The sequence below is a fragment of the Antechinus flavipes genome, chromosome 2, assembly GCF_016432865.1.
Source record: "Antechinus flavipes isolate AdamAnt ecotype Samford, QLD, Australia chromosome 2, AdamAnt_v2, whole genome shotgun sequence".
NCBI lineage: Eukaryota > Metazoa > Chordata > Mammalia > Dasyuromorphia > Dasyuridae > Antechinus > Antechinus flavipes.
This window is the reverse complement of record NC_067399.1, coordinates 618,354,673-618,381,762: the sequence shown is the minus strand read 5'-3', so window position 1 is coordinate 618,381,762 and position 27,090 is coordinate 618,354,673. Positions and strand designations below refer to the sequence as shown.

The 27,090-nt window shown below is 40.4% G+C and overlaps 1 protein-coding gene across 1 annotated transcript in view; it reads right to left on the bottom strand.

The window, feature by feature from the left end:
* VSTM4 (V-set and transmembrane domain containing 4) overlaps positions 1 to 22,685 on the bottom strand; it is a 150,051-nt gene extending 127,366 nt beyond the window's left edge. The window contains exons 1-2 of the mRNA XM_051981892.1: positions 22,506 to 22,685; positions 5,802 to 6,200 (exon numbers count right to left, since the gene is read on the bottom strand). Of these exons, the coding sequence (XP_051837852.1) occupies positions 5,802 to 6,200; positions 22,506 to 22,560 (454 nt within the window). The 5' untranslated portion in view covers positions 22,561 to 22,685. The remainder of the gene's footprint in view (positions 1 to 5,801; positions 6,201 to 22,505) is intronic.
* Positions 22,686 to 27,090: the final 4,405 nt, after the last annotated feature.

The following is a 27,090-nucleotide window of genomic DNA, read 5'->3' as shown; positions in this document are numbered from 1 at the left end:
CTGTTACTGTGTACAATGTTGTCCTCGTTCTGCTCACTTCACATAGCATTAGTTCATGTAAGTCTTTCCAGGTTTTTCTGAAATTGCCCTGGCCATCATTTCTTACAGAACAATAATATTCCATAGCATTCATTTACGTAACTTATTCAGCCATTCTCCAGCTGATGGGCATCCACTCAGTTTCCAGTTTCTTGCCACTACAAGAAGAACTGCCACAAACAGTTTTGCACAGGTGGGTTTTTTCCCCCTTTTTATGATCTCTGGATATAGAGTAGAGATCAGTAGAGATACTACAAGATCTAAGGGTATGCATTGTTTTATAGTCCTTTGGCATAATTCCAAACATGCATAATAATTTTTAGATGACAGAAGACATAGAAATAGCAGAATAAATAAACAAAATATTAATTCGGTGAGTAATTCCATTGCATATCAGAAAAAGTGGATTCATGGAATAGAAAGCCAGATTGAGCTTTTGTCAGGATACTGAAGACAGGAAAGACAATGGGGATTAGAGAAAAGAGTATCCAGGGGATTTCCCAGTCAGACAGGATGGGGTCAGAAAAGTCAAGCCCTGCTCCCATCATTTCTTTCCCTCTAATCAATAATGCTGCTCAGATTCTTCTTCATCACCTCTTGCCTAGATTACTATTAATAGTTTTCTGACTGATCTTCCAATTTTGTTCTTCTCTCCTCCACCTGCCCATTATATAGATGCCAAAATAACCTCCCTGACAAACAGAAGTCATCCCTCTATTCCAAAGCCCCCAGCAGCTCCCCACTTCACAATCTAGGTCTCTTCTATCTAGCTCACATCGCTCTGTGTAATTCCTCTCTGTGTGTGTGTGCTACCATCACACTGCATAACTGACTGTTCCTGAATACCATCCTACGTAGGTATGTGTCAGGCACTTTTCAGTACAATAGATAAAACCTTGGACGGCCTTAGGAAGACCTGAGTTCAAATCCTGACTGGGTTATTAGCTTTCTGACCTAGGTTTCTTAGTTTCTGCCTTAGGTTATAGCACAAACTTCACAGGGTTTTGTGAGAATGAAATGATCTCACATTTATAAAGGACTTTCAAATCTTAGAGCATTATTTAAATGTGAGCTATTAATATTACTGTAAATCTTAAAGTGCCACATAAATATACTTATTGTTGTTGTTATGTCTGACAAACACTGAGGAAGCAGAATGGTTAGAGCATTCAAACAATTACTCAAGGTAGGACCCTGGGAAAGTGCTTAAACTCTCTCAACATTAGTTTCCTCATCTGTAAAATGGAAACAATAGCAGCTTACAGGGTGGGGGGTGTAGATCAAAACCAAATGAGATAAATAACAAATGTGAAGCATTTTGCAAACCTTTAAACATATAAATATTCTTTTTATCATTATAAAGCCTTAGCTCAGGTGGTTTTCCAGTTAAAACCTTGCCTACCATTGTTGCATGCTCTCTCCCTTTCTTGAGTCTTCTTACATCACTTCGTAGATCTCAATCTGCCCCTGTGTAACTTACCTTATATCAAACTTCATGCATGTTCTGTTCTCACACAGAATGAAGATAGGGATGGTTTACTTTTTTAAAATATTCCTAGCACTTAATACATGCCAGACTCTGAGAAAGATCTACTGAAGAAGGTGACTCAACCTTTACCAAGCTAACTGAATGATGGTAAGGAAAGACTTTCCATCAACTAATTTCAAGTAGATAGTCTAAAAAACTTTGGAGGGAAAAACTTTGGAGGCGAATGTGCCTGAGACAAGAGTTCTTAAACACACTGGGTTCCAAGGGGTTCCTCTAAGGTCTTTAATGGTGATTTAAGCAGTAAATAATTTAAAGGAATATCCTGAACAGTAAGCTACCCTTGGTTCACAATACAATTTTAGTTGTTGTTGAAAAAAGTTTTTAGAACAAAACATATTGGGAACCACTGGTCTATAGAATGTAGAAGAAAAGTGAATTGCCTGAAGTCCCAAAGTGTGTATCAGAAGTAAAACTTGAGCTAAGATCTTTCTTAGTCCTACTCTTACTGGACCATGCTTCTTTTCTCTGAAGAATAAACCTAAAATTTCATGTCATCAGAGAGAAAGGGGGGGGGGGGAAGAATAGAAAATGGTGAGTAAATGATGAAATAGTAGTCAGAATAGTTATCAGGTTTCTTCATTCAGCCATTGATTTCTTTGTTTGTTTGTTTTGGATCAGATCTATTATGTTGCCATTACAAGGGATTTCTGACAAGGGAAGTCCCTTTACTAATCAGTGCCTGACTTGCAACCTAAGGTGCTGATTGGGGAACTAGGAGGTTGAATGATTTGCCTGGAGTCACACAGCTGGGACAGGATCCCATGTCTTTTTGAGTCAAAACCAAGCAGTTAGTTCCTATGTCATACTACCTTTCACATTGGTAAATAGACATCATTCTAATGGAGCCACAAATACATCCACATAATTCTTAAGCAGGAATCTGCTTGCAAACCACTCTACACAATTATCTCTTCTGTACTTCATGATGTAGGTTTCCCCTAACTCACCAAACTGGTTTCTGGCTTCTTCAGTTAACCATTCTTTTATTCCCTTTTACGAGATTGTTAGGTGAAACAATTTCTAATAAATGGGGGAAAGGGAGAACTGTTTATCTTCAGTTCCTCATTTTTAAAATCACCTCGTTTGACTTAACTCACTTCATGTTTAAATGGCTCATAAAATACAAACCTGAACAGTAAACCCAGATTTCAGCAGGGAAAGGAGGTCATAACCCAAGCAAGAAATTGGCAAGGTAAAGAGTAAAACCCCGAGGGCTGGAAAGAATCATTTAATTCAGTCCACTTATTTGAAATGTCATGAGAAAGAAGGTCTTGGCTTATTCTGTTTGATCCACAGGATAGAACAAGGAACAATGGGTGGAAGTCTCAAAGAGGCAAATCTTGGCTTGAGGTCAGGAGAAACTTCCTCTCAATTAGAATTATCCAAGAATGGAATACGATGCCCCAAGAAATGGCAGTGTCCCCCTTACTGAAGTTCTTCTAAGGAAAGATAGTAAACCAGTTTTCAGGAGTTGTTGGTAGTGGGAAAATTTTTTAGGGAGTTGTGGGAATTGGGGTTCTTGATGTCCTTTCCAACTTGGACCTTCTGGGAGTCTATGAGTTAAACAAATATTAAAGAAACAAAGGCCTGGAATAAGAATCCTACAGGTCATATAATAAGAGTTATAATAAAAAAAATTCCAAGAATCTATGGAAATTCCTAGTGAATATTATTTCAGGATATTTGTGACATCCTTCAGTTCTCAGAACAAACAATTCACAAACTTTTAATAAGGACTTACCATCTTTAGATTTGCCTAGACACTAAGCACTACACTAAATATAGAATAGAAAGAAAGATAAAAAGACAAAAAATAGTCCCTGACTTCAAGGAGCTTACATACTAATGGGGTGAGGGGGAGACAAAATGTAAACTGATAAATACAAGTTACATATAAAGGAGAAGGAATAGAAGATTCAAAAGAATGAGGAAATAGAGACCTTTGCTGAATGGGACATTTGATCTAAATCTAAGAGGCAGAATAAGAAGATGATAAAGGAATTAAAAAGCAATGTAGAAAAAATGAAGAGAAGGGCATAGGAATGGGGTGGAGGAGAAGTTGGCTGGAAGAGAACGAACATATAACAAAGAAACCCCCAACATGGAACACTTCCATTGCCATTAAAATTTCACAAATTACCTAAGGCTATATTCACGATGGAGCATTTTTCCAAATAGCTAAACTGGGGTGAATCTAAACTCAAATCATAGAAAGTAAGTTTTCATTGAACAATGGACTGGATAATTGCTTTGAGTGAATGCAGAATGTTCTAATTTGTTCAGAGAAATCATTGCCAAGCTATTCAACATATGGCTCTAGTATGTACTTTAATATAAATAAAGTAGATAAACAGGAAGCTATTTTACAGATTACTTTGGGAAATAGTACCTCTTTCATAACAATCAGCTATATGATTTACTATCCTTGATGGTGGGAAAATGTGTGCTTTTATTGAAAGTTAGTTGCTTAATAAATTTAAGTTTATATAGGGAGAAAAATTATACAACTATACATTGGATGTAAACCTTTGCTCCAGGACAATACTGCCAGTAAAGTCAGAAGGAAAATTAAATTTGACTCCTTTATTTTAAAGGTCTTCATTGACAAAAACATCTCTCTCAAAAAAAAGATTTCTCATCATAATAATTATACATTTATTTGATTTTATATCAAAGTGAAATTTATTCACATTTTTCTCTGGTTTTACAAATATAGAATCAAAGGAAGTGGATTGTCTATATTTTCTTGGGCATCTACTAACCTGGATAGCCTACAGCATGATTAATTCCCCAATAACTCAGGATACAATTTTAATCAGTAAAGAAAAAATATTCCTCATAATTATATTCTTATAACATAAAGAAATTATTCCTCATTAACAAGGCATTTTCCTTTAAGATGTCTAATACTTTATTCATATATTACTGTTTCCATTTTACACATAATATGGTTGAGTCAAAGGAACTCATGTGATTCCCTGCCCTTTCTCATATTGGCAAAATTCAGGAGCTGAACTTAGATATTCTATATTATCTTTGTATGAGTTGTTCTCTTTTAGCTCTTGACTAAAGGATAGGATTATTTTCCAGCTGTTCCCACTAGCCCAGAACACCGAGATACCAACATTTAATAGAAATGACTTTTGCCAAAATGCAAATGACTAATATTTTCTTTCTGGGACCCTTGTTGAGCTACTAGGTCAGTATTTTTTCTTCCCTAATGAAATACCCTTCCAAAGACAAGCCAAACTCCACAATTATTGATTTGAATTTATAAAGCAACCTAATTAAGACAAAGGATGAGGAAACAAAAAAGATAAAGGACCATTCACCCATATCCTCTCTCCTCTAAAAAGAACAAAACACAAACAAGCAAATGAACAATAATGACTATGTGGTAGAACTCAACTGACCAAATCATAATTCAACTCTGAACACAGATGATGAACTAGACAATCCTGTGTCTTCCTTTATATCCCTAGGGCTTAGCACAGTACCTGACATATATAGTAGGTGCTTAATAAATGATTATTGACTGACTGACTACATTTTATTCTGTTTGGAGAAGCATGGCACAGCTTAGGTATTAGAAGGACTTGAGATCAAGTCCCATATCTTACATATTATAGCTGTGGAGCCCTAGACAAGTCACTCAACTTCTCAATGACCCAGACAACTACCTACTTAAGATTAATGCAATAGGTGAGTTTCAGTGAAGGTATTTTTCACACTTATCAAATTATACATCTTAACAGCAACAATGAAAATCCAGAATCTCTGGGGGTTTTACTCAATTGTTTGCAGTATCCTTTTACTCTCAATAATGTCTTCATAAACCTAAAATCAAGCAATCGATAAATCAACTAGCATTTATTAGGCATTTACCATGTGCCCAGGAATCACATTATATGTTATGGGTACAGACAAAATAAAGCACTGTCTGCCCTTAAGGAGTTTGGAGCTCATTGGGAAGACATCGAGTATATGTGTAGACATGTACAAAACATGTACAAAACATACAGTAGTACATTTTTATGCTCAGTTCCTCTCCTATCTAAGTAGAACACTATCTCAAGGACTGCAGAAATAAACCACAAAACAATATAGTTCTTGCCTTCAAGAAGTTTATGTTTATGGGATGGATGCAGCCCAGACATAGTTGGCCCTCTGCCAGGATGTGACCCTACCCCCACAGGATGAGAGGATTCCTTACCTCTGAGTTCTGTGGCTGCCGTGCCGTTCGACCACGTGGTCCACTTACTCTTGTGTTTGCCGACTTCATGGACTTTGCATATGTACCTGCCTTGATCTGCTGGCTGAAGGTTTAGAACAGAGAGGCTGTACAGTCTCCCGTACCTTTCTTCCAGGAGGCGAAACCTCTGACGGTTAAAACTCCGGCTATAATTTCCATAGTACTGAACCATCTTCAGTCTTGTCATTTTGATCATTAGCTTCTCCTGTGATGGAGAAAGTGCAAAAAGCCAACGGATGGCCAGGAAATTGTCCTTCCGTCTTTTCTGGGAAACATGACAAAAAAGGGTCGCGTTTTCTCCCTCCAAATACTGGACAACTGGTCCTGGTGAGACTGTTACATTGAGGGCTTCACAAACATCTGCAAAGAAAAAGACAAAGGCAATATGAGAATTCAGCCCTGCCCTTGAATGGAGTCGGCTTATTTTCATCCAAGGTTCTTAGTATACAGCTTCACCCCTTACTAGGGTTCTTCATCCCAATTAACGGTAATGTACAGAGACCGCAATTGATTTCAACAAGCATTTTTAAGCAACTACCATGTAGAAAGCATTGTTTTATGTGATGGAGACACAAACATAAACAGGAATAGTTACTGCTCACTCCACAGGGGACAGTATATAGACAGACATATGCTGTGTGTGTATAGATAGAAAAAAGGAGAGACAGAGACAGAGACAGGAGAGAGAAAAAGAGAAAGGGGGAGAGAGAGAAAGAGAGAGAGAGAGAGAGAGAGAGAGAGAGAGGGGGAAGAAGGAGGGAGTGAGAGACAGAGAGAGACTGAGACAGAGAGAGATTCAGAGACAGAGAGAGAGAAAGGGTGAGGGAGGGAGAGACATACACACAGAAAGAGACAGAGAGAGAGACAGAGACAAACAGAGAGAGGGGAACAAGGAGAGAGGGAGAGACAGAGAGAGGGGAGGAGGGAGAAAGAGATAAAAAGAGAAAAGGGACAGAGAGAGAAAGAGGGGGGAGGGAGACAGAGACAGACAGAGAAGAAGAGAGGGACAGAGACAAGAGAAAGAAAGACACAAAGAGACAGAGAGAAAGAGGGAAGGAGGAGAAGAGGGAGAGGAGAGAGATATAAGGAGGGAAAAGGGAACAAAGGAGGAAAGGAAGAGGGAGAGAGAGAAAGAAAAAAGGAAGGAAGCAAATAAAGAAATAAGAAGGGAATAAAAGAGAAGAAAGGGAGATGGAGGGGAAAATGAAGGGAAGAATGGAAAAAGGAAGTTAGGAAAGATGAAGAAAAGTTAGAATTAAAAAATATTCATCCAACATCAGTTTCCACCTTTGAAAAGAAAATGACTTTCAAGATTTTGAGTCTCTTTAGGACTCAGTTTCCTTCTCCATACAATGAGGAAGTTGGACTATATACCACTAAAGTCTCCTTTCACCTCTAACATTAAAAGTATACTTGGAAATGATGTTAAGGATGATATATCCAGCTTCCAAGCACCAGCCTAATAGGGATAGAAGATAATGTAACTGTCTTCTTATTCTTTCCTAACCTAGTCATTGCAAACTCCACTAAGGCCCTTTAACAAGGATCAACATGTGTTGTACCAGAAATGAATCAAGTGAAACCAGATGTGTTAGTCTAAGGAAATAACAACCAGCATAAAAAATCCTAAACGGGCCTTCCTATTTTCTCTTCTGGTTCACAGAACCATATACTTAGAGCTGATAGGGACTTGAGGGGTCCCTATCATTTTGCATTTGAGGAACTGAGCCCCAGAGATGCTGAATCACTTGTTGGTCATACAGCTACCCGTAAGTACCTTAGCTAGGATTCGAACCAGGTGTTCCTAACTCCAAAACTCATTCTCTGTTCATAGAGAACATTAGCATTCAGTTCTCCCTTCTTCCCCTAAGCAATGCAAAACCAATAATCTCCATGAAACTGGAGTTTTCATCTATCCAGATGAAGAGTTCAGGTGTTCTTTACTGCCACCATATAAAAGTGGAAGAGTCTTTAGGTGCTATCTAATGCAGGGGCTCTTAACCCTATTTCATTGACACCATGGTGTCCCAAATTCAGCTCCAAATAGTTTGGGGAGAATTGTTAAATTTTCAGTATGGACATTTAGAAATCTTCATCTGCTACCAATGAAGACTGATTTGTCATTTTTGTGAATTTTCTAGATTTAGGAAAGTGATGGAGAAAATGTTAGTAATGAAGATTAAACTTTAAAATATGTCCTGCAGCCTTGTTTTTTGAGAGAGCAGATATTACATTTACCAGCAATCTTGCATGGATTCATTTGTTCATGTGAACCTTACCTTCTCAGACTAAGGAAATAGTTTTTAAATAATTGCATGGAATGCTAAGTTTCATCCACAGATCAGCATAAATACAATATCACCCTCATTCAAATCATTTGGGATAGTCAAAGTGAGCAAACTGAGACCCTAAGATCTGAATCTAGGTCCTTTGCCTTGCCTGAATGCCTTCTCTCTTTTTTCATATATTTCTAATTTTTTGGATCTCATCAGTTCTTAAAGATGAAATAAAAAGAAAAGGAGGAAAAAATCCCAAAGTATTGTTAAAACTTAGGGAATAGAAGTGTAACCTGACATTTACTAAGAACTACATACCAGCATTTGCCGGTAAAGGCAAATTGTCATCATTTCCTATGCAGACATACACCTGATAATGGGAAGAAGTTCTCAGAGCAGTCCTCATATGTTTGTATCTCCTATGACTTCTCAATCTCAGAGGAGCTGAAGATGAAGGGTTAACTGGGAAATGAAGGCAATTTCCCTTCCGAATCCATCCATGATTTATAATTCTGGTCCTGATTCTTTGAGGAAATCTGTTTCTCAATCTCTTAATAATAGAGATCAGACCAATTGAACTATAATGTCCATCCCAGCCTTGAAGTTCCAATATCAAGGTCACATAGGAACAGAGATCCAAGGTAGACAGAACAAAGAGATTTGGAGCAAGGTCAATACTTAGCTAAGCTTAAAATACTTGACAACTAGAGGAAACCTCAAAGGGCATTTAGTCTAAGCCCCTGCTTTTAGAGATGAAATAACTGAGACCCAGGAACTTTAGACTCATTGATCTCTTAAATTCAACATATCGACAATTGAATTTATCTTTTCCCCAGTGTCTCCCCAATTTTGAATTTCCCTATTAGTCTTGTGGACACCACCATTTTCCCAGTCACTGACTTCCCTTAATTCCTCCCTCTCTCACCCTGTCTCTGATATCCAATCTGTTAGTAAGAACTGTCATTTTTCCTTCCTAACATTTCTCGCATATACTTCCCTCTCTCCTTGGGCAATGCTACCATCCTGGGGCATCCCCTCATCACCCTCCTCCCAGATTATGGTAATAAATAGCCCACCCTTTCATCTCCCTGTATCAAGCCTTTCCCCATAACAGTTTATCCTCTCCTCAACTGTAAAATTAATCTTCCTAAAACTTAGTTCTGATTATAACAGAAGCTCCCTGTCACTTCAAGGATCAATTATAAAATTCTCCATTTAGTATCCAAAGCCATTTATAATCTGGTCTCCTCACAACTCACTCACTGCATATACTTTGATTCAATCTTTGGTCTCCTTGCTGCTCCTTGTCATTCTATCTCTTGCCTCAGAGCACATTCCTTCCCCCCTCATCCCTCATCTTTAAGAAACCTTTTCTGATCTCCCTTACCATTAATGCCTTCTTTCCATTGGTTATGTTTCATTTATCTTGTATATCAAAGCTTGTTTGTAGCCACTTGTTTTCATTATCTCTCTCTCTCTCTCTCTCTCTCTCTCTCTCTCTCTCTCTCTCTCTCTCTCTCTCTCTCTCTCTCTCTGCCTTTTTGCCTCGGTTCTCATCTGTAAAATGAGATGGAAAAGGAAATGGCAAACATCTCATATCTTTGCCAAGAAAACGTTCAATGAGGTCATAAGAGCTGGACATGACTAAAATGCCTCAATGACAACAAATAGATGTTTAATAAATGCTTGTTGACCAACTTTCTCAAAGACTCACAGAGGCAGAACAAAAAATGGGACTTAGATCTTTTAACTCCAAAGCCAGCCCCTTTTCCATTGAATGGATCTGTATTTGGTATAATTGAGATAGAATAAAAATGAGAGAGAAGGGGGGGAAGAAGAAATTATAAGAAGAGATTTTTATGTATATATGTTGGAGAGAAGGAGTGGAGAGTAGGAAGGATTCTTGAAGTCTTCTTCCTGCTCATTGCAATTTCAGACGTTTATGTTAAATTATCAGAGGACTCCATAACCACAGAGGGTGGTCTTCTCTAAAGCAGCTGCTATAACTAAATAAAATCAGTAACATCTGGAAAGTAACGATTTATAGTCAAGTTTTCTTTATTATATCTGGCCATTGCATATTTTAAAAAGACAATGCTGTAGCATTCTCAGCCAAAAAAAATTATCCTTTCTAATTTTTAACATTATGTTAGAGGAATGGCAAACATCCATTTCTGGATGGAAAAGGGGAAGAGGGAGGCAATTGTTGAAGTCAGTTATTTTCCTGGCATTTAAAAAAAAAAGATGGAATTGAAATGAATAAGAAAGGCTTGATTAGATCAAAGGCTTGTTGAGGGCAGCATCCATGTCTTTTGCTTCTCACAGTACCTAGCCCAGAATTATATGAAATGAATGAACACTTAAAGTCTAAATATAGGCAAGAACAAAAGTAATGATATTGAATCCTGATGCTGCTGTCCAAGATTAGTCCTTTTATTATGATAATGTTCATGCCCTAGCTGCCTTTACGGCCTCCTTAATTACTTAGTTCTTATCTCTTTATAATAAGACTTTTGTCTACCACCATTCTCCTAAAACAAGTATCTACAGTAACCTCAACCTAGCTTCAGCCCTTATCTTTCTTGATCCCTCTGTATAGGACTAGTGATAACTTTTCTTTCCTTGGCTCCATATCATAGTCTAATGGTGCTCCCCATACCCTTCTCTTTGCTCTTTGCTCCCACTCTTTATCCTTTCCCATAGCACAAAAAAAAATATTCTCCAAGATTTTGGACTCAACCTTTTCTCCATTACTCTGACCACTCTCTTTAATTGTAAATTCCCAACTTGACTCTTTTGAAATACTATTCATTTATCAAGGCAAAGTCCAAATGTTACCTCTTTACATGGCTTCTCCCCAATCCCCTCAGCATAAAGAAAGTTGTCCCTGATTTGAAATCCCCTAATGGTGGATTTATATCTTTCTTATAGTACATACCCCGTTCTGTATTGAATTAGAGATTAAAGTGAGCATTTAGCTTAACTTCCCTACTTAGAGTAGAATATAGACTGCCTTCTAAAGTGAGATTTATTTTTTAAATATATCTAATATTTATATATATATATATAATTTATTTGCATGTGTTTATAAGTATATAGATATATGTGTGTATATGTGTGTGTGTGTGTATAAAGACAAATAGAAATAAATCAATCAATATAGAGCTAAATATCATCTATTGCCTATGAACATAGTAAGCTCTCTGAAGGCAAGGACAGTGCCTTGTTTATTTTTTATAATGCCATGGCTTGGGTTATTACTATGCAAATATTACTTAGGACAACTGTCCTTGGAAGAAAGCATGAGCCCAATATTGTGTTAAAAGTGCATTATTCCAAATATGGGCTCTACTTTTTCTCTAAATATGGTTTGAATAAAGCTTGAGTTTGGCCTATAATCACATTATTGTTCAGTATATACCAATAAATAAATAGAACGGGGTGGGAGGGGGGAATGGAGCACTAGGAGAGAGGAAAGGAAAGTAGCTGAACCAGGGAGAGTAATTTCCTGAGTTCATGGATATACATCTGGAAAGAACCTCAGAGACCACTTAATCTAGAGCCCTTATTTTAGAGATGAGGTCTCTGCTTAGGAATTAAATGTGCATATATTAGATATACATGTATGTCTCTATGTGCATAGGTATGTATATATACACATGCATATACATATACACTTATATGCGTGAATGTGCATCCAGATGTGTGTATTCTCTCTCAGGGAATAATCTCTATTTAGAGACAACCCACTGCCAGACCAACACAAGCATATTCATGGGTTGCATTAAAGAAATATGATTGAAAAAGACAGTCTGATAACAAAGGAAAGAAAGGAGTCATCTATGGACGGACCATGTGGCTTGTTGGTATCTTTGAGTTCCTAAAACCAGAAAAGAAAGCCCCCCTGTGTGGCTTGGAGTCCCCAGGGACCAGGAAGCCCCCTCTCCCCCTGTGTGGCTTGGACTCCCCAGGGACCAGGAAGCCCCCCTGTGTGGCTTGGACTCCCCAGGGACCAGGAAGCCCCCCTGTGTGGCTTGGACTCCCCAGGGACCAGGAAGCCCCCCATGGGTGTGGCTTGGACTCCCCAGGGACCAGGAAACCCCCCGGGTGTGGCTTGGACTCCCCAGGGACCAGGAAGCCCCAACTGGGTATGGCTTGGAGTCCCCAGGGACCAGGAAGTCCCCTCTCCCCCCGTGTGGCTTGGACTCCCCAGGGACCACGAAGCCCTCCTGTGTGGCTTGGACTCCCCAGGGACCAGGAAGCCCTTCCTCCTCCCTCTCCCTCCTCCCCCCCTCGCAGTCGGGCTGAGGCAGGTCCGGCCGCTGACCGCGTGCGGCCTGAGCGCAGGCAGACTCTCCCCGGGGCTCCCCAAGCCCCCCGAGTAGCCCTGCTGGCAGAATTCCGGGCCCGTGTGGGGAGTCCTGAGTCCGAGCGCTGCGGGGGCTGCAGGGCCGCCCTCGGGAGTGACTCCCAGACCCCGCCCGGGGCCCATTTCCCATGACAGCGCCCCGGAGAAGCGGCCGCTGGGTCCCAGGACTTTGTCACCCACAGATGGCTCCCTGCTGGCGATAGGGAGAGCGGAGAAAGGCGGGAAATCAGAGCAATATGGCAGCATGACCGGACAGCCTCAACCCTGCTCACCAGCCTCTTCCCATTGACGCCGCAGGAAAAGCCAGATTATTTCTAGTGACTGAATGTGAGGGGAAAGAGCCGGAGTCTCGGTCCCGCAGAAGAGAGCGGATTCCCTTCTGGGAGGCCGGCGAGTCCTGGGCTGCTCTCGGCGTCACAGCCCAGGTGAGGGGTGCAGGAAGCCCTGGGGCCGAGGCGGAACCCCACTGCTCTGCAATAAGGCCGGAAAGCATCCAAGGAGCAAGAACGCTCGTCTGCTGTCTGTCCCCTTCCTTCGGGGAGAGAGGTGGGGGGAGAGCAGGGACGGAACGGTCCGTCAGACATGGCTGAGGGGCCCGCTTGGTTGGTGTCATTGGTTTTATTGCTTTTCTTCCTTAGAGGAGAGAGTTCTGAGGGTAGAGAACAAAAACAGTGTGGAAAAAGGAAAAATAGAAGGTTCCACCTTATTTAACGGTGCTCTTTATTTAAAGGCTTTAATTTTTCTTCTAGAGATGCCATTTACTATCCACACACACGTCAGCCAACTGATTACGTCAGCCAACTGATTACACTCTCTGAACCTCAACTTACTCATCTGTAAAATAGAAATCATAACAGTGCAGCACTCACCAGGCAGAGTTATAGAAAATATGCTTTGCAAATGATAAAGCCACATGTAAATGCGAGCCATTATTCCTGTGACTAGTGTTTCCATAATTAAATCTCAGTTTCTCCAATTAATCATCCAAGTTCCCAGTTTCCTCACTAAAGGAACAATTTCAAGTGTCTACTCTCAAAAGGTTTGTAACTTTTCCATTCGAGTCATTAAGCATTAATGGTACTTAATATGGCAAATGTTGATGGAAAAAACAAACTTGAATAAGACTTGGCATCTTATCTTTACACTCCAATAGAAGGAATAAAGCAAACCTACAAATAATTATTTTATACAATAATACATGATAAAGCATCAAGAAAGTACATATTTTTAAAAGTTATGTGAGGTCTGAAGGCCAAAAACCCATAGGCTGACAGATTTAGAATGTGAAGAAATTTTAAAGATTATTTAATACAACTCTTCCCTTGACAGTTGAGAAAATGGAGGTTCAAGATAGGTAAATAATGTGCCCAAGTTCACACAAGCTTAAAGTAGAAAAGTTGGGATTTGAACCCAGGGTCCCATGACCCTAACTTGAACAAACATTCTTTTCATTGCACCATGTAGTCTCTCAAAGGTTGTGAGATTGTCCAGGGACAATCAAGGAAGACTTCCTGGAAGTGGTAGGGGTGGAGTTTTACATCCAAGCAGAAGTTAATAATCCTTTTTTTGTGTCAGTAGGGTAAAGCCAATGGATTCCTCTGAATAAGGCAGCTATTATTATGTTAACTATTAATGTTTTAAGATAGATATAATAAAATACACAAGTTTATAAAGGAATGGAAATATATTGAAATGCAATTATCAAAAAAGAAAGTTTATGGACTCCAGGTTAAAAAGCCCTGAATTAAAGAATTTAGCCACTGAGGAGGGGAAGGAAAGACCTTCCTTTATTCCAATCTTCAGAAGAGATTGGAATCGAATGAGCCAGGAGATACAGAATATTCATTGTTGACTGGTGTGAAGAGGGAATATGAGATCAAGATGGAGAGTCCAGATGGGACTAGATTTTGGAAAGCCTTGAATGTCAGGATAAGAAGTCTGAATTTTAATCACTAGATAATAGGGAGACAGTAAACACTTTTAAGCAAAGGAATAATCTGACCAAACTTAAGAATAAAGGAGATTATTTTTGCCACTGTACAAAGAAGAGAGAGAGAGAGAAGAAAGATGGGACAAAATGGTAGGAGGATCTCACAGTAATCAAGGCAGACAAGGGTTAAAAATATAAACTAAAAATTTGAGTCCGTGGACTCTGGTAGCTGAATAACATTGTAGCTGTGTGATAGAGAGCAGCAGATCATAAATCCCAAGCTGTGTTACTATAGGGAAGACAGTCCTGACTTGCTAGTCAAGAGATGGTGAATTCAAATCCCACTTTTGATACTATGTAAGTGACTTTCAGAAAAACATTTGACATCCTTACACTTTCATATCTATGATCCATATTTACAGGCCTCATAGAAAGCCAATGAAACAATGCTCAGATTATTTGACCTCTTACATTTTTATTAGGATCATTTATACTTTGAAAATCAAGCAAATAGTTGATTTATTGTTCTATTGGATGTCAAGACTTAAGTGACTAGAAAAATATTTAGTAAAATATATTAAAGTTCAAAGTGCTTTGTGCATACACTCCCCCCTTAGAAAGCTTGTTGTTAAACACTAGCACCTACATGGACTAATCCCCTTGTAGGAGACAGCATCTTATTTCACATACAGATAGACACAGAAACAAATAGAGAAACAGAAAAAAAGGACAGATTTCCCCTCGAATCTCTGCCTCTTGACAGGTGTACTTGAAAGCTTTTACTCTTTATTTTTAGTGCCTTTATTGCTAGGATCTGATTCCTGAAAAGAACCTTTATTTCTGCTTTTCTCTTTTTGTCTCCAATCTTGCTATCAACGGTAACAGAGGAAGAAACTCCTTTCATTTTTGCACGGCCACCTGGCTGATGCTCAGTTGCTCCTGAGAAGGGTTTGACTCCCCTTAGAGGCATACGCCTGGCATCGTGTCAGCCTTGAAAGAGCTTTAAAAAAGAACAGCTTCTGAAGACCAAGTCTACCACAAAACCTTCTACAAAGGGAGGCAGAGGAAGGCGGCTCACAAGTGGTTAGCTTAAAATTGGAACCAAGGGAACTGAACTCCCTTTGTTTCTGCCCCTTCTTCCTCCAGACCCTTGTGGTTAGAAGCAAATATTTTTGAGCATTCCCACCATCACTCCTACAAATAAGTGGCATTTACATATACTTTAGGTTTGCGAAGTGATTTCCACAGGAAAGTTGTCCCCAAAGCATTAGCAGTTTGAAATAGCACTGAGTCTTTGGGAATACTCTCCATTATCCCATTTCACGTTCATAGCAACCCTGCTAAGTAAGTGTTATTATTATCCCCACTTTTACAGACAAGGAAATTAAGGCTGAGGGAAAGTGAGAGTCTTGCCCAGAATCACACAACTATTAAGTGTCTGAAGCAGAATTTGAACTCCAGGACTTCACCCACTGAGCATTTGTCTCTACTGTATGCAACATCCTGTGGTAGATCTAAAATGGTTTTAAGAGATGATCCTTATAGATCTGAAATGGTTTGAGATGATCCTAGATATGATAATGTATTTAGAAACACAAAATATGGACTCTAGTCCTCCTTGTGAATGTGACCTTGTTACTGTTGCAGCCCATTAATGTTTGTCCACCCTGTTTGATCCTCTCATAATTCAGTCAGTCAATTAGTCCATAAGCATTTATTAGGCACTGGCTATGTGTCAGGCACGCAGAGGGTCTGACCAGTGTACTAAAGGCTTCCCTCACTTTTCCTACATATCTTAAAAACACCAATAGCACATAGGGATTATCCATCAATTATCTGTCAATTTCATATGTCTATCGATCTATCTATTATCTAATTCAATTGGTCTTTCCTTATCTAACTCTATCTATCCCTATATATTTATCTATCTATTTATCTCTCTATCTTTCCCTATATCTATGTATCTCTCCTATTTATTCATTTATCTATCATCTAGCTCAATCTCTCCTTATCTAACCCTATCGGTCCCTATATATTTTCTATTTATTTTTCTCTATCCCTTTATCTTTCCCTATACCTATGTATCTCTTCCTATTTATTTCTCTATTTGTCTCTCCCATCTATTTATCCATTTATCTGTTCATCTGTCTATCTATCTGTCTATCGATAGATTATCAATATGGGATAGTAGATAGCCTGTCTTGAAAAGAAAACCTGGTTCTGCTTCTAACACATACTCTGTATATAACCCAAGCAAATCCCTAACTTCCTGGTACTCTAGACAACATTCTAAGACTGTAAATTGCAAAGCAAGTGCAGCCCTGCCTTAGTAGCAGGTGTTTCATACCACACCCATGGAATAATCACCGATCTCATTCCTATCCCTATGGAGAGCCCTTAGAGAGACACCTCAAGTGGACAACAAGTTGGGTTCAGAATTAAGCAGGAGAGCGGGTTACATTTCTTTGAGAAATTGCCAAGTTCTTTTTAATAATCTCAAACTCTTCAAAGAAACAAAGGTCCATGTTTTAATATGACTTTTCATCTAGTATTGTATGGTTGGAAGACATGGAATATTTCAGTCTCAGAAGTTATGGACACATGAGGAAAATGAACAATTCAAGAGTTCAGAGAAGGGATTATCTGAGAAGACTTCTAGGAAGTAGTTACTGTGTTAGATGAAGGGCAGTGGACAGTTCCATGAAAAGGGAACTGTGTGAGCTCAAAAAAAAAAAAAAAAAGTAGCATATTCAAGGAGCTGGACATATCAGTTTGGCTGGAGGATGTGTAGAAGAGTAGTAGTTTTGTGTACTGGGAGATTAGATAGGAAAGTATGGGTCAGATCAAGGACTGTTTTGAATAATAAACCAAGCAGTTTGGACTTTATCCTGTGGCTGGACTTTATCCACAGCCAAAAGAACATAGAGGTGAAGCAGAAAAGTAATGAGCCACTCTATTTACTAACAAGTGAGGAGTGGAAAGTATTCTCTCTTTCTCTCCTCCCTTCCCTTCACCCCCCTAGGGAAGCTAATAAACTTTGCATTTTCATAATATTTTATCTTACATAAAATAAAATATGTTTTCCTGAGTTAATTCAACTTTCCTTCTTTCCCTAACACCTGTTTGAATTCAGCTACGGTTATTGGAATGCTGCTATAAATTTACATTCCATTAAATATGGTAAAGGCCAACTCTCCAGCTGCTTCTCCACAAAATCTCACACTGTCCCCTCTCCCTCTCCAGATTCAAAATCTCTCTGGGTTTCCATTTGTAACCAAATATGTTATCACCCAGTGTGCTTTTACCCAAAGTAATGAATTCCTTCAAGTATTTCAGTCCATATCTCCTCTCCTCAAGTTGTGTTCTAGTTGGCTCTTTACCTAAATCCCAGAGGTAGCTACATTTCAGCAGTGACATCCATGCCAGAGTCTTTTGGAACAAAGTGATATTGCTGATGGAAAACCAGGCAATACTAAGCCTGCTACCTTTTAGAATTTCACAACCAAAATAAAAGCATTGTATAAAGAAAAGTTATCATATTTATTCAGGATTATTTTCATTTTAAAAATAAGCACTTTGCTCACATCAAAAAATAGGACAAACAAAAGATTCAATATACCTAGAGATCTCAAAGCACTACAGAATACATCTAAATTCATATCAAATACGTCCAAATATTCATACTTGCTGACATTAACTACTGATTTCTAATTTTTCCAACCAAACCTCATGGTCCCATCACCCACTGTCCACCAGGCACGGGATACCCCTTGCCAATTAGTTACTCATCTCTGGGCTTCTAATTCTGTTTGAGATGTCCCAGAGTCCCAACCTGTTCTAAACCTTGGACCCATTGTCTATCTACCCCGTCATTACTCCCCAATATCTCTGGTGCCTTGCCATCTGCCCTTCTATTTTTCCTGCCCCAATATGACCTGGCCTTCCCATCTCCAATTAATTGAATAGAAATATGAATTCCCCCTTTTATGTGCTGCCTCCTGATAATAGAATAGAAGTTCCTTGAAAATAGGGACTAACTCCATTTTCTATTTGTACATCCAGTGCTTAAAACAACGCTTGGAATATTGTGCTTAAATAATGCTTTTCTTTTGTGTTCCATCCCAAAACTAAAAAGGTTACCTTGGTTACAGGTTACTGAGACACCTCTCCACAGGGGACAGCTGATCAGTATTCAGCTAAGAAGATCAATCTTTAAAACTTGGAGTTTTTAAATAGTTTCATTACTTTCAGTTGTTACATCTTTCTCCCCTTTCCTTCTATTTCTCCTTTTCCTCCCTTCCTCTCTTTCTCCCAGTCTTCTTTACTGGCTTCACACTTATATTCACTTCACATAACCAATTTATTCACAAGTTTTGCCATTTCTACCTTCACAACATCCCTTCCTCCTTTTCTCCCTTCCCTCCCTCTCTCCCTCCCTTCCTTTCTTCTTCCTTTCCTTCCTTCCTTCCTTCCTTCCCTGCTTCCCTCTTTCCCTCCTTCCTTCCTCCCTTTCTCCCTCCCTTCCCTGTCTCCCTCCCTCCCTCTTTTCCTTCCTCCCTCTCTCCCTCCCTTCCTTTCTTTCTCCTTTCTTTCCTTCCTTCCTTCCTTTTTTTTTGATTTTTTTGATCACTGAATTTGATCACACAAATTTTGGTCACTGAAACCTCACGAGATATCTCAGGAGTTTAAAGGCTAGGTTTCTTTCTTAAGGATCATGTCTTTAACCCAAATCACTCTGGCTTACATTGGCCAATAATACCCCAAGAGTCATTTGATTATTGTTTGGGTTCTGATGGCTCAGAGTGAGTGTAAATAGCAATTATCTATTTTGTCCAGAAACCTTGAGGATCTTCCCCACCTAGACTGATTTTTTTTTTAACTAGGTAAAAAAAAATCATTTTTGTTTTATTTCTTAACCTAATCTTAATCACTGAATGAGCATTGCTTCAATCAAACCGAGACCTGGGAAAGACCTTAACTTAAAAGGGCCAAGGTCCACCACTGTACTCAGGGCCATTTTGAGTCATCCTGCCCTATTTCTGACCACTGAATCCAGAGAGCTCTGCAAGGGAAAGAGGCCGGATGACTCCCCCACTTAAATCCAATTTCCCTGCAAGTCACCATCTCAACTTCCTGCCATCATGGTCCTCTTCAAGAACGAAGGACAAACAACAACAAAAACAGTCCCTTCTCTCTGCCACCGCCCGGTACAGGTTATCACCAATTTCTATGTGGACTATTTCAATAGACTGACAGTGGGTCTCCTTGCCTCAAGTCTCTCCCCATTCCAGTTCATCTTCTACTCAGCCAAAAAAGTACAGCTATGAACATGTCACTGCTCTACACAAAAATCTCCCATATCTCCCTATTACCTCCAAGATTTACTACATAATCCTGTTCTTGGCTCCCAAAGTTCTTCATAAACTGGTCCCTTCCTACCTTTCCAGTTTTTCTCATCTCTACACCCTCAAAGATCTAATAACACGGCACCTTCTTCCAGTTCCGTGAACAGGACACTTCATCTCCTGACTCCATCTATTTTCACGAGCTGTCCCCTAGTCCTGAACTACCCGGTCCCCTCATCTCCACCTCCTTACTCTCATTTCCTTCTACACTTGGTTCAAATGCTACCTTTCTGCAGGAGGCCTTTCCTGGCCCTTCCTAGCTACTTCCTTTTCTTTGAAATTATTATCTAGCTAATATGCTATGATAATCATAGCATATCATAAGATATTAGTAGGGGAGGGAAAGTAATCTCATATATTACATATATATCATATTGTATGTATGCATATATATATGTATACACACACACACATATATATCACAAGTAATATATAAGATAATCTCAGAAATTTTGCATTTGATGCCAGAAATAACAGGGAACTATTGGAGGTCATTGTGGTTTGAGAATTAGAACTGTGCTTTAGGAAAGCACGATGCCCTTTCTCCACTATTGCTCTTGCTCTGAGATTATTAAATATGTGTATACCATTATCATTGTATATTATATCATATCAGAGAAAATGCATTTATTTGTGTATGCATATTATATACACATGCACATATTCACCTACATAAGCATGTGCATGTATATGAATGAGTGTATTGTATATATGTGCAAACAATTATATATGTACATATATGCGTGTACATAATATATGCCTACAAATGTCATGCAATGCATGTATTTGTAGGCACACAAATATCATGTATGTATATGTATATGTGAATGTGTATATAATATGTGCCTACAAATGACATGTACATGCATGCATGTATGTGAGTGCAGGCGTACACATGAATGCAGATATTGTGTGTGCATACAAACATCATGTATGCGCACATATGTGTACATTTATGTGCCTACGAATGACAGGCATGTGCATGCATATATGTGAGTGCATGCGTACATATAAAATCATGTGTGTGCACATCTGAATGAGTGTATGTGACATGTCTAAAATGCCGTGTGTGTACATGCATATATATGTATGTGTGCACAAATATCATGTGTGGGCAAAGGGCATTTCCTATTGTCTTCTTCCTTAGAATATGAGCTCTTTGAGACTGGGATCCTGTTTTTGTTTTTCTTTTTCTCCAGTGTTTAGCAGAGTGCCTGACATAAAAAGCATTTAATGAATTTGCTGGCTATTTCTCTCTTCTTCCCCTCTTTCCTTCTCTACCTTTCCGTTTCTCTTTTCCTCTCTTTTTCTCCTCTTTTCCTTCCCCCTCCTTCTCTCTATATTGCAAACCAAAACAGAGATCTGGAGAATAGGAAAGGCAATAAATATAAGGACACACTAACAAACCAAAGCAAAATACCACTTTCGTTTATCCATCCAAAGGGCAAAGTGCCAAGTAAAGGAGCACACAGTTCCAGAGGTGACAGACAAGGGAAAAGATACATGAGGCTATTACACTATCTGGCCCAAACCCACTTTCAGTGTATTCCCCTCTGGCGTCTAAGTGCGGAGTACGACTGAACCAGATTTTCCTCTGGGTCTGCAGAAAGTTGCAAAACAATCTTTCATAAGAAATCCCCTCTAGAGCCTGAGAATGTTTGCGGCTGACTCTTCTGTGTGCTGTCCCTTTTAAACAGTCACCAGACTCTCTCACTCTCTTGTCTTAAATGCCTCCAATAAACAAACTTTTCCTTTCTGTTGTTTGACCGGGAGAGCCAGCCAGCTTGGAAGCCAGCTTCATGACAGCTTCTCCAAACAGAAAGTGCAGAGCCGCCTCAAAACAAAAAGGGGACGAGGCAGCCGGGGAGCCGAGGGAAAGAAAAATTTAATAGTCAAAAGCTCGGATTACAAGAGGCTCCAGGGCCAAGATGTGGGTCTGGGTCTGGGGCATCAAAGGGAAAGGACTGAGAAAACATCGCACGAGGAGCCGGGGTAGGCGCCCTGAGCCCACTTGGGGGGTGGCTGGGTGCAGAGCTCTCCAACCGGGCAGGCGCCTGCCCTCCTCGGCTGGTGGGTTTGGGAACTCAGCAGGGGGCTTCCTAGGGCTCCTCGGTAAGTCTAGGAACTCGCGGAGGAGCGGTCCGCTACCCTGCTCATCCTGGAACCGGGAACCTTACGACTGGGGGAGACCGAGGGAAAGTTGGGCATCACCTTTTCCTCTAGCTCCTCTCCCTGCTGGACTGGGGGAGAGGGAAGGATTCTCTCTGTCCAGAAGCAGGGAATGGAAGGGGGAGGACTGAAGGGGGAGGGGAGGGCGTCTGTTCCCCTCCCTTCCCAGGGTCATCTTGGAAAGCAAAGGAGCAAAGGAGCGGAGGGAGGAAAGACATGAAATCCAGAGCGACTCCTGGCAACATAACTTCCCACCAGCCCCAAGACAAAGTCCTGAACTGGCAGGGGCGCCCTCCGGTCCTCGGGCAGGGAATAAAGAGCCCCCAAATGCAATCCTGCCCCCCGCTCCATCAACTCCAAGATTGGAGCTCCCGGCAAAGAGGCGCCCACGAGCCGCTGCGGGCAGACTCCAGCCCCCGCCAAAGTTACTCTATCAAGTTGCGCCGGCGCTGGGCCGGCTGCCCCGCCGCCGCCGCGCCGCCCCCGCTCCACTGCCCCTATCCCTGCCCCGCTTACCCGGGACCGGAGCCCGAGCCGCCAGGAACGCCAGGGCCAAGGCCAGGAGCCGCATCTCCCCATCCACTGCCCGGCGGGACTGGAGGAGAAGCGCCGCTGCTTCCTCCCTCCCTCGGATGGACCAACGGAGGGACGCGAACCCTCCTCCCGCCGCCGCCTCTGGCCTCCCTCCCCACCCCCTTTCCCCCCACGCACGCCTCCTCTCCCTTCTCTCTCCCCAGCCTCCCTTTTCCCCTCCTCCTTTTCTTTCCCTCTCCGTCCCGGCCTCCCTTTCTCCTCCTCCTTTTCCTTCCCTTCCTTTCCCTACCTTTCTCCCCTCCTCCTATTTTCTCCCCTCCTTTTCTCGTCCCCACTCTCCTCCTCCTTCCCCTGCCCTAGAGTCTGCTGTACAATTTCCTGCACTCCCAGCAATTTGGAAAGTTTCCTTTCCCCTCCCCACCACCCAACCATTTGCTATTGAAAGCGGGGAAGTGGGGGTTGCAGAGCCTAGAACTTTTGTGGGAGGTGAGACCGGTTAACGCCTGGAAACCTCAGCCGCAGAGGCCGCGTCGGACCGAAGGAGGGAGATCCGCACAGATGATCTGCCCGTCCCTCCGAGTCGGCAGCCTCTGGGTTACAAAGGCTCTTTTGTAATGGTCAAGGAACAACTGGGAGGAAGGAGGGAGGAGGACCTTCTATCCCCCATCCTCATTCCCCCTCTCAGATCTGGATGAAGTTAAGAGAGGTTCTAGAACAGACCTTAAAGCCTGGGAACTGGGAGACTATATAAGCAGGTTCTTTCCGGGCCCAGGTGCTCGTGGGATCGGGGAGGTGATCGCCTCTCCGCCTGGGAGAAACTCAGCTTTTCTTCTTGGTGCAGCGTGAGAGCTGGTGGTGAAGGGACCCGCCGAGAGCTTTGGGGGACACTCAGGAACTGTTCATCCTCACTAGTATTTCCTCCTAACTTCAGATCAAGTCGTTGATCAGGGATCACAAAGACACAGAGGAGTGAGTGGGATGGGACCGATAAGAGTATAAATTCTCTATTATCTCTTTGGACTGCTACCCCCAAAGTGCAGCAGAGGACTGAGCTCGGCCTTAGCCAAAGCTCCTGCATCAGGAGCTAAAAAGATGAATAAACTAAAGAAAACAGCGTAATAAAGATTTACTATAGATCAAAAGGGGCAACTACATGGTGCCCCCTCTCCTACGGGGCCTAGAAGCAGGAATTCCTGCTCAGATACTAGTTGTGTAACTCTGGACAAGTCACTTAACCCTGTTTGCCTCAGTTTCCTAATCTGTCAGATGAGCTGAAGAAGGAAATGGCAACCCCTCCAGGATCTCTGCCAAGAAAACCTTAAATTGGGTTGTGAAGAGTCTGAGATAACCCAACAACAACAAAACAGTGTATAGGGGGAGGAAAACAAGATTCAAATCTTGCCCCTGGCCAAATACTCTGACCTCAGGCAAGTCGTTTAATTTCAGTACCTCCAGTTCACTAAAGCTATAATTATGGCCAAGTGTATTGATAAACTGCATAACAGATGACAACTGTGGAGGCTTCTCAAATTGATAGCTCCAACTCAGCAAAACAGAACAAAATAAAATAAAAACTGTTGGCCATATGAGATAGCTTTGTTGTATTGTCTAAATTTTGTATTTGTATTTATAATTACCTACCAGGATGCATAGAGGGACATCGAACACCTACCAGCTATGTGACTTCGGTCTATTCACTTACTTCCTCAATTTCCTCATTTACAAAACGAGGATAATAGCATCTAATAGGGCTGTTGTTAGGATCAAATATGATATATTTAAGTGCTTTAAAAACCTCGAAGTGCTGTGTAAATGTTATTACAGTATCACTGAATGAATGTTTACAAAGCTATATTCTAACCTGTGCCCTATAAGCCTTGTTGTTGTTGTTATTATGTTGCTACCCTGATGGGATATAAGGTCCCCCAGGACAGAAACTCTCCCTTTTAAGCTGGTTTTCCCAGTGGCTAACACAAACATAGCACATTGTAGTTGCTTAATAAATGCTTGTGCATTGAAAAGAGCCTAAATCACAGGCCTCTTACAGAATAACCCACGAACAATTATGGGTAATAAGTTCCCTTTTCTATTAACTCCAAGTTTGGGTGCTGGATTCAATAACTGGGAAGGAGAGTGTGACCTAGTGTAAGAGAAGACTGACCCTGAAGCCAAGCAGGCCTTAATTGAAGTCCCACTTTGATCATTATTACCTGTAACTGTAAGCTAGAGATAAGTTACTAACCTGCCTTGATGCAGTGTTTTCATGTCAATTCATATTGGAGGAAGGTAAATAATGAGGAATCGCTTGGATCTTCTTCAAAAAAGGAGGTGAACTCAAGTGTCAGGGTATTGGGATCTTTCTTGGATCTAATATTATCTTGGAAAAACCACTTTATCTATTGAGCCTGCAGGTTCTTTGAGGAAAAAAAATCACATCAAGGAAATGATCTAGACCCTAAAATACCCTTTCTATGCTTACAAAGTATGTTCTTTAAAGATTGAAGAAGCAGCATAGCTATATTGGCTATATGCTTTTCAGGTTGGGAATATATAGCTATAACTATAAATATATGTGTGCATATATACATATATATCATATGAATGTATAAAATATAATATATAATAATAAATAGATTTTAATGGGACCTGTGATTTTTATGTAATAAGGAGATCCTGATGAGTAAGCAGGTATATGTCTTAGTGTATAGAGTGCTGGACCTAAAGTTCGGAAAACTTGAATTCAAATCTGAGCTCAGATATTTACCAGCTATGCAGTCCTATAATCTCTGTCTGCCTCAGGTTCTTGATCTGCAAAATGGGGATAATAATAGCACACCTTCTCCCTCAGTGGTTATTGGGATAAAAATGAAATATTCATAAAAACACTTTGAAGACCTTAAAGCATTATAGACGTGAGTTATTGCTATTATTATTATCATTACCATTATTATTATTACTTCTCTATCAATTCAGATCAGCACCTGTTTATCAACTTAAAAGTTGATTGAGGCACTGATTAATTGAGACTTGCCAGAGTCAAATAGCCTCTCTCTGTCAAGGGACAAGACATGAATACAGATCTTCCTGACCCTGAACTCACTTCTCTGACCACTGTACTACATTGCCTCTTTCCAGATCCAAGAGTAGTGTGCCAGCCAGCTTTTGTAAGTACCTTACAATTCTGTCTTTATGGGGCTGTGGGGTTTCTGTTCTAAAGGACACCCTTGTGTTCCAACTAGAGGCTGCAGATATGTAGTGGACATACATTATCAGAACACAGCTTAACTAAACCATTTCTTCTTTGGTCTACTATTCCCTGACCCTTGAGCTGTTTTCAGCACCAGCCTTGAATCTGACTTTTAAAAAGATTTGAGGGGCAGCTCGATGGTATAGTGGATATAGCACTAGCCCTGGAGTCAAATTCAGCCCCAGACACTTAGCACTTCCTAGCTATGCGACCCTGGGCAGGTCCCTTAACCCCAATTGCCTCACCCCAAAAATGAATGGATGAATGGATGAAAAACAAATGAAAAGATCTGATAAAACTTAGAGAATTATTTCCCTTCAATCTTTGGTAGGTTTGGACTCTTCTTACAAAGAAGAAAAAACAGATTCCAATTCTATATGGACCTACTACAAGTTAGGATATAAAGATATATATGATATGGACTAGGTTTACAAGCTTATGAGAGTGACAAGTGGACAAATAGCTATCAGTTACACTCTTTAATAAAAATAAAACATGAGGGGTTTTTTTTGAGTTAAAATTTTTTTAAGTGCATTAAATGAAAATGTTTGAGAAAAATGGAAAAGAAATAAAAGCTATGGAAGAAAGAATTAGAAAGATAATTAAGAGCTTAACACAAGAGATACAAAACCTTGCCCAAGCAACAAACTCTATGAAAATTAGAATGGAACAAATTGAAACCAATGTATTCATGACACAACAAGAAATATTAAAGAATTAGAAAAGAGAAGAAAAGTATTCCATAATAAAAACAACTAACCTGAAAAACAAGTCAAGAGGAAAAAAATTAAGAATCATTGGACCATCTGAAAGCCATGAACATATTTCAAGAAACTTTAAAAGAAAACTGCAAAAATCTCTTAGAGCCATAGTGAAACAAAATGAATCTGTCAGGATTTGAACTCACATCATCTCATTTCAAATCCAGCCCTCTCTCTTCCTGAGTTCACAAAGATTCAAAAAGACATCTTCCTGAGTTCAAATTTGACCTCAGAAAGAGTTGCGTAACCCTGAGCAAGTCATTTAAGCCTGTTTGCCTCAGTTTCCCCATCTCTAAAATGAGCTAGAGAAGGAAATGTCAAACCACTCCATTATCTTTGACAAGAAAACCCCAAATGGGGTCAAAAGAATTGGACACAACTTAAAAGCTGAAAAGAGGCCTCTTCCTCCAAATACTAATTGTTTTCAACCATGACTAATGAGGAACTGATAAGGAAGAGAACATAAACCTACATCACAGAATTATGGGGAATAAAAGAGCAATATCATCAACTATAACATTACAGATAATATCTTCCCCCAAGAGCTGCATTAAATGAA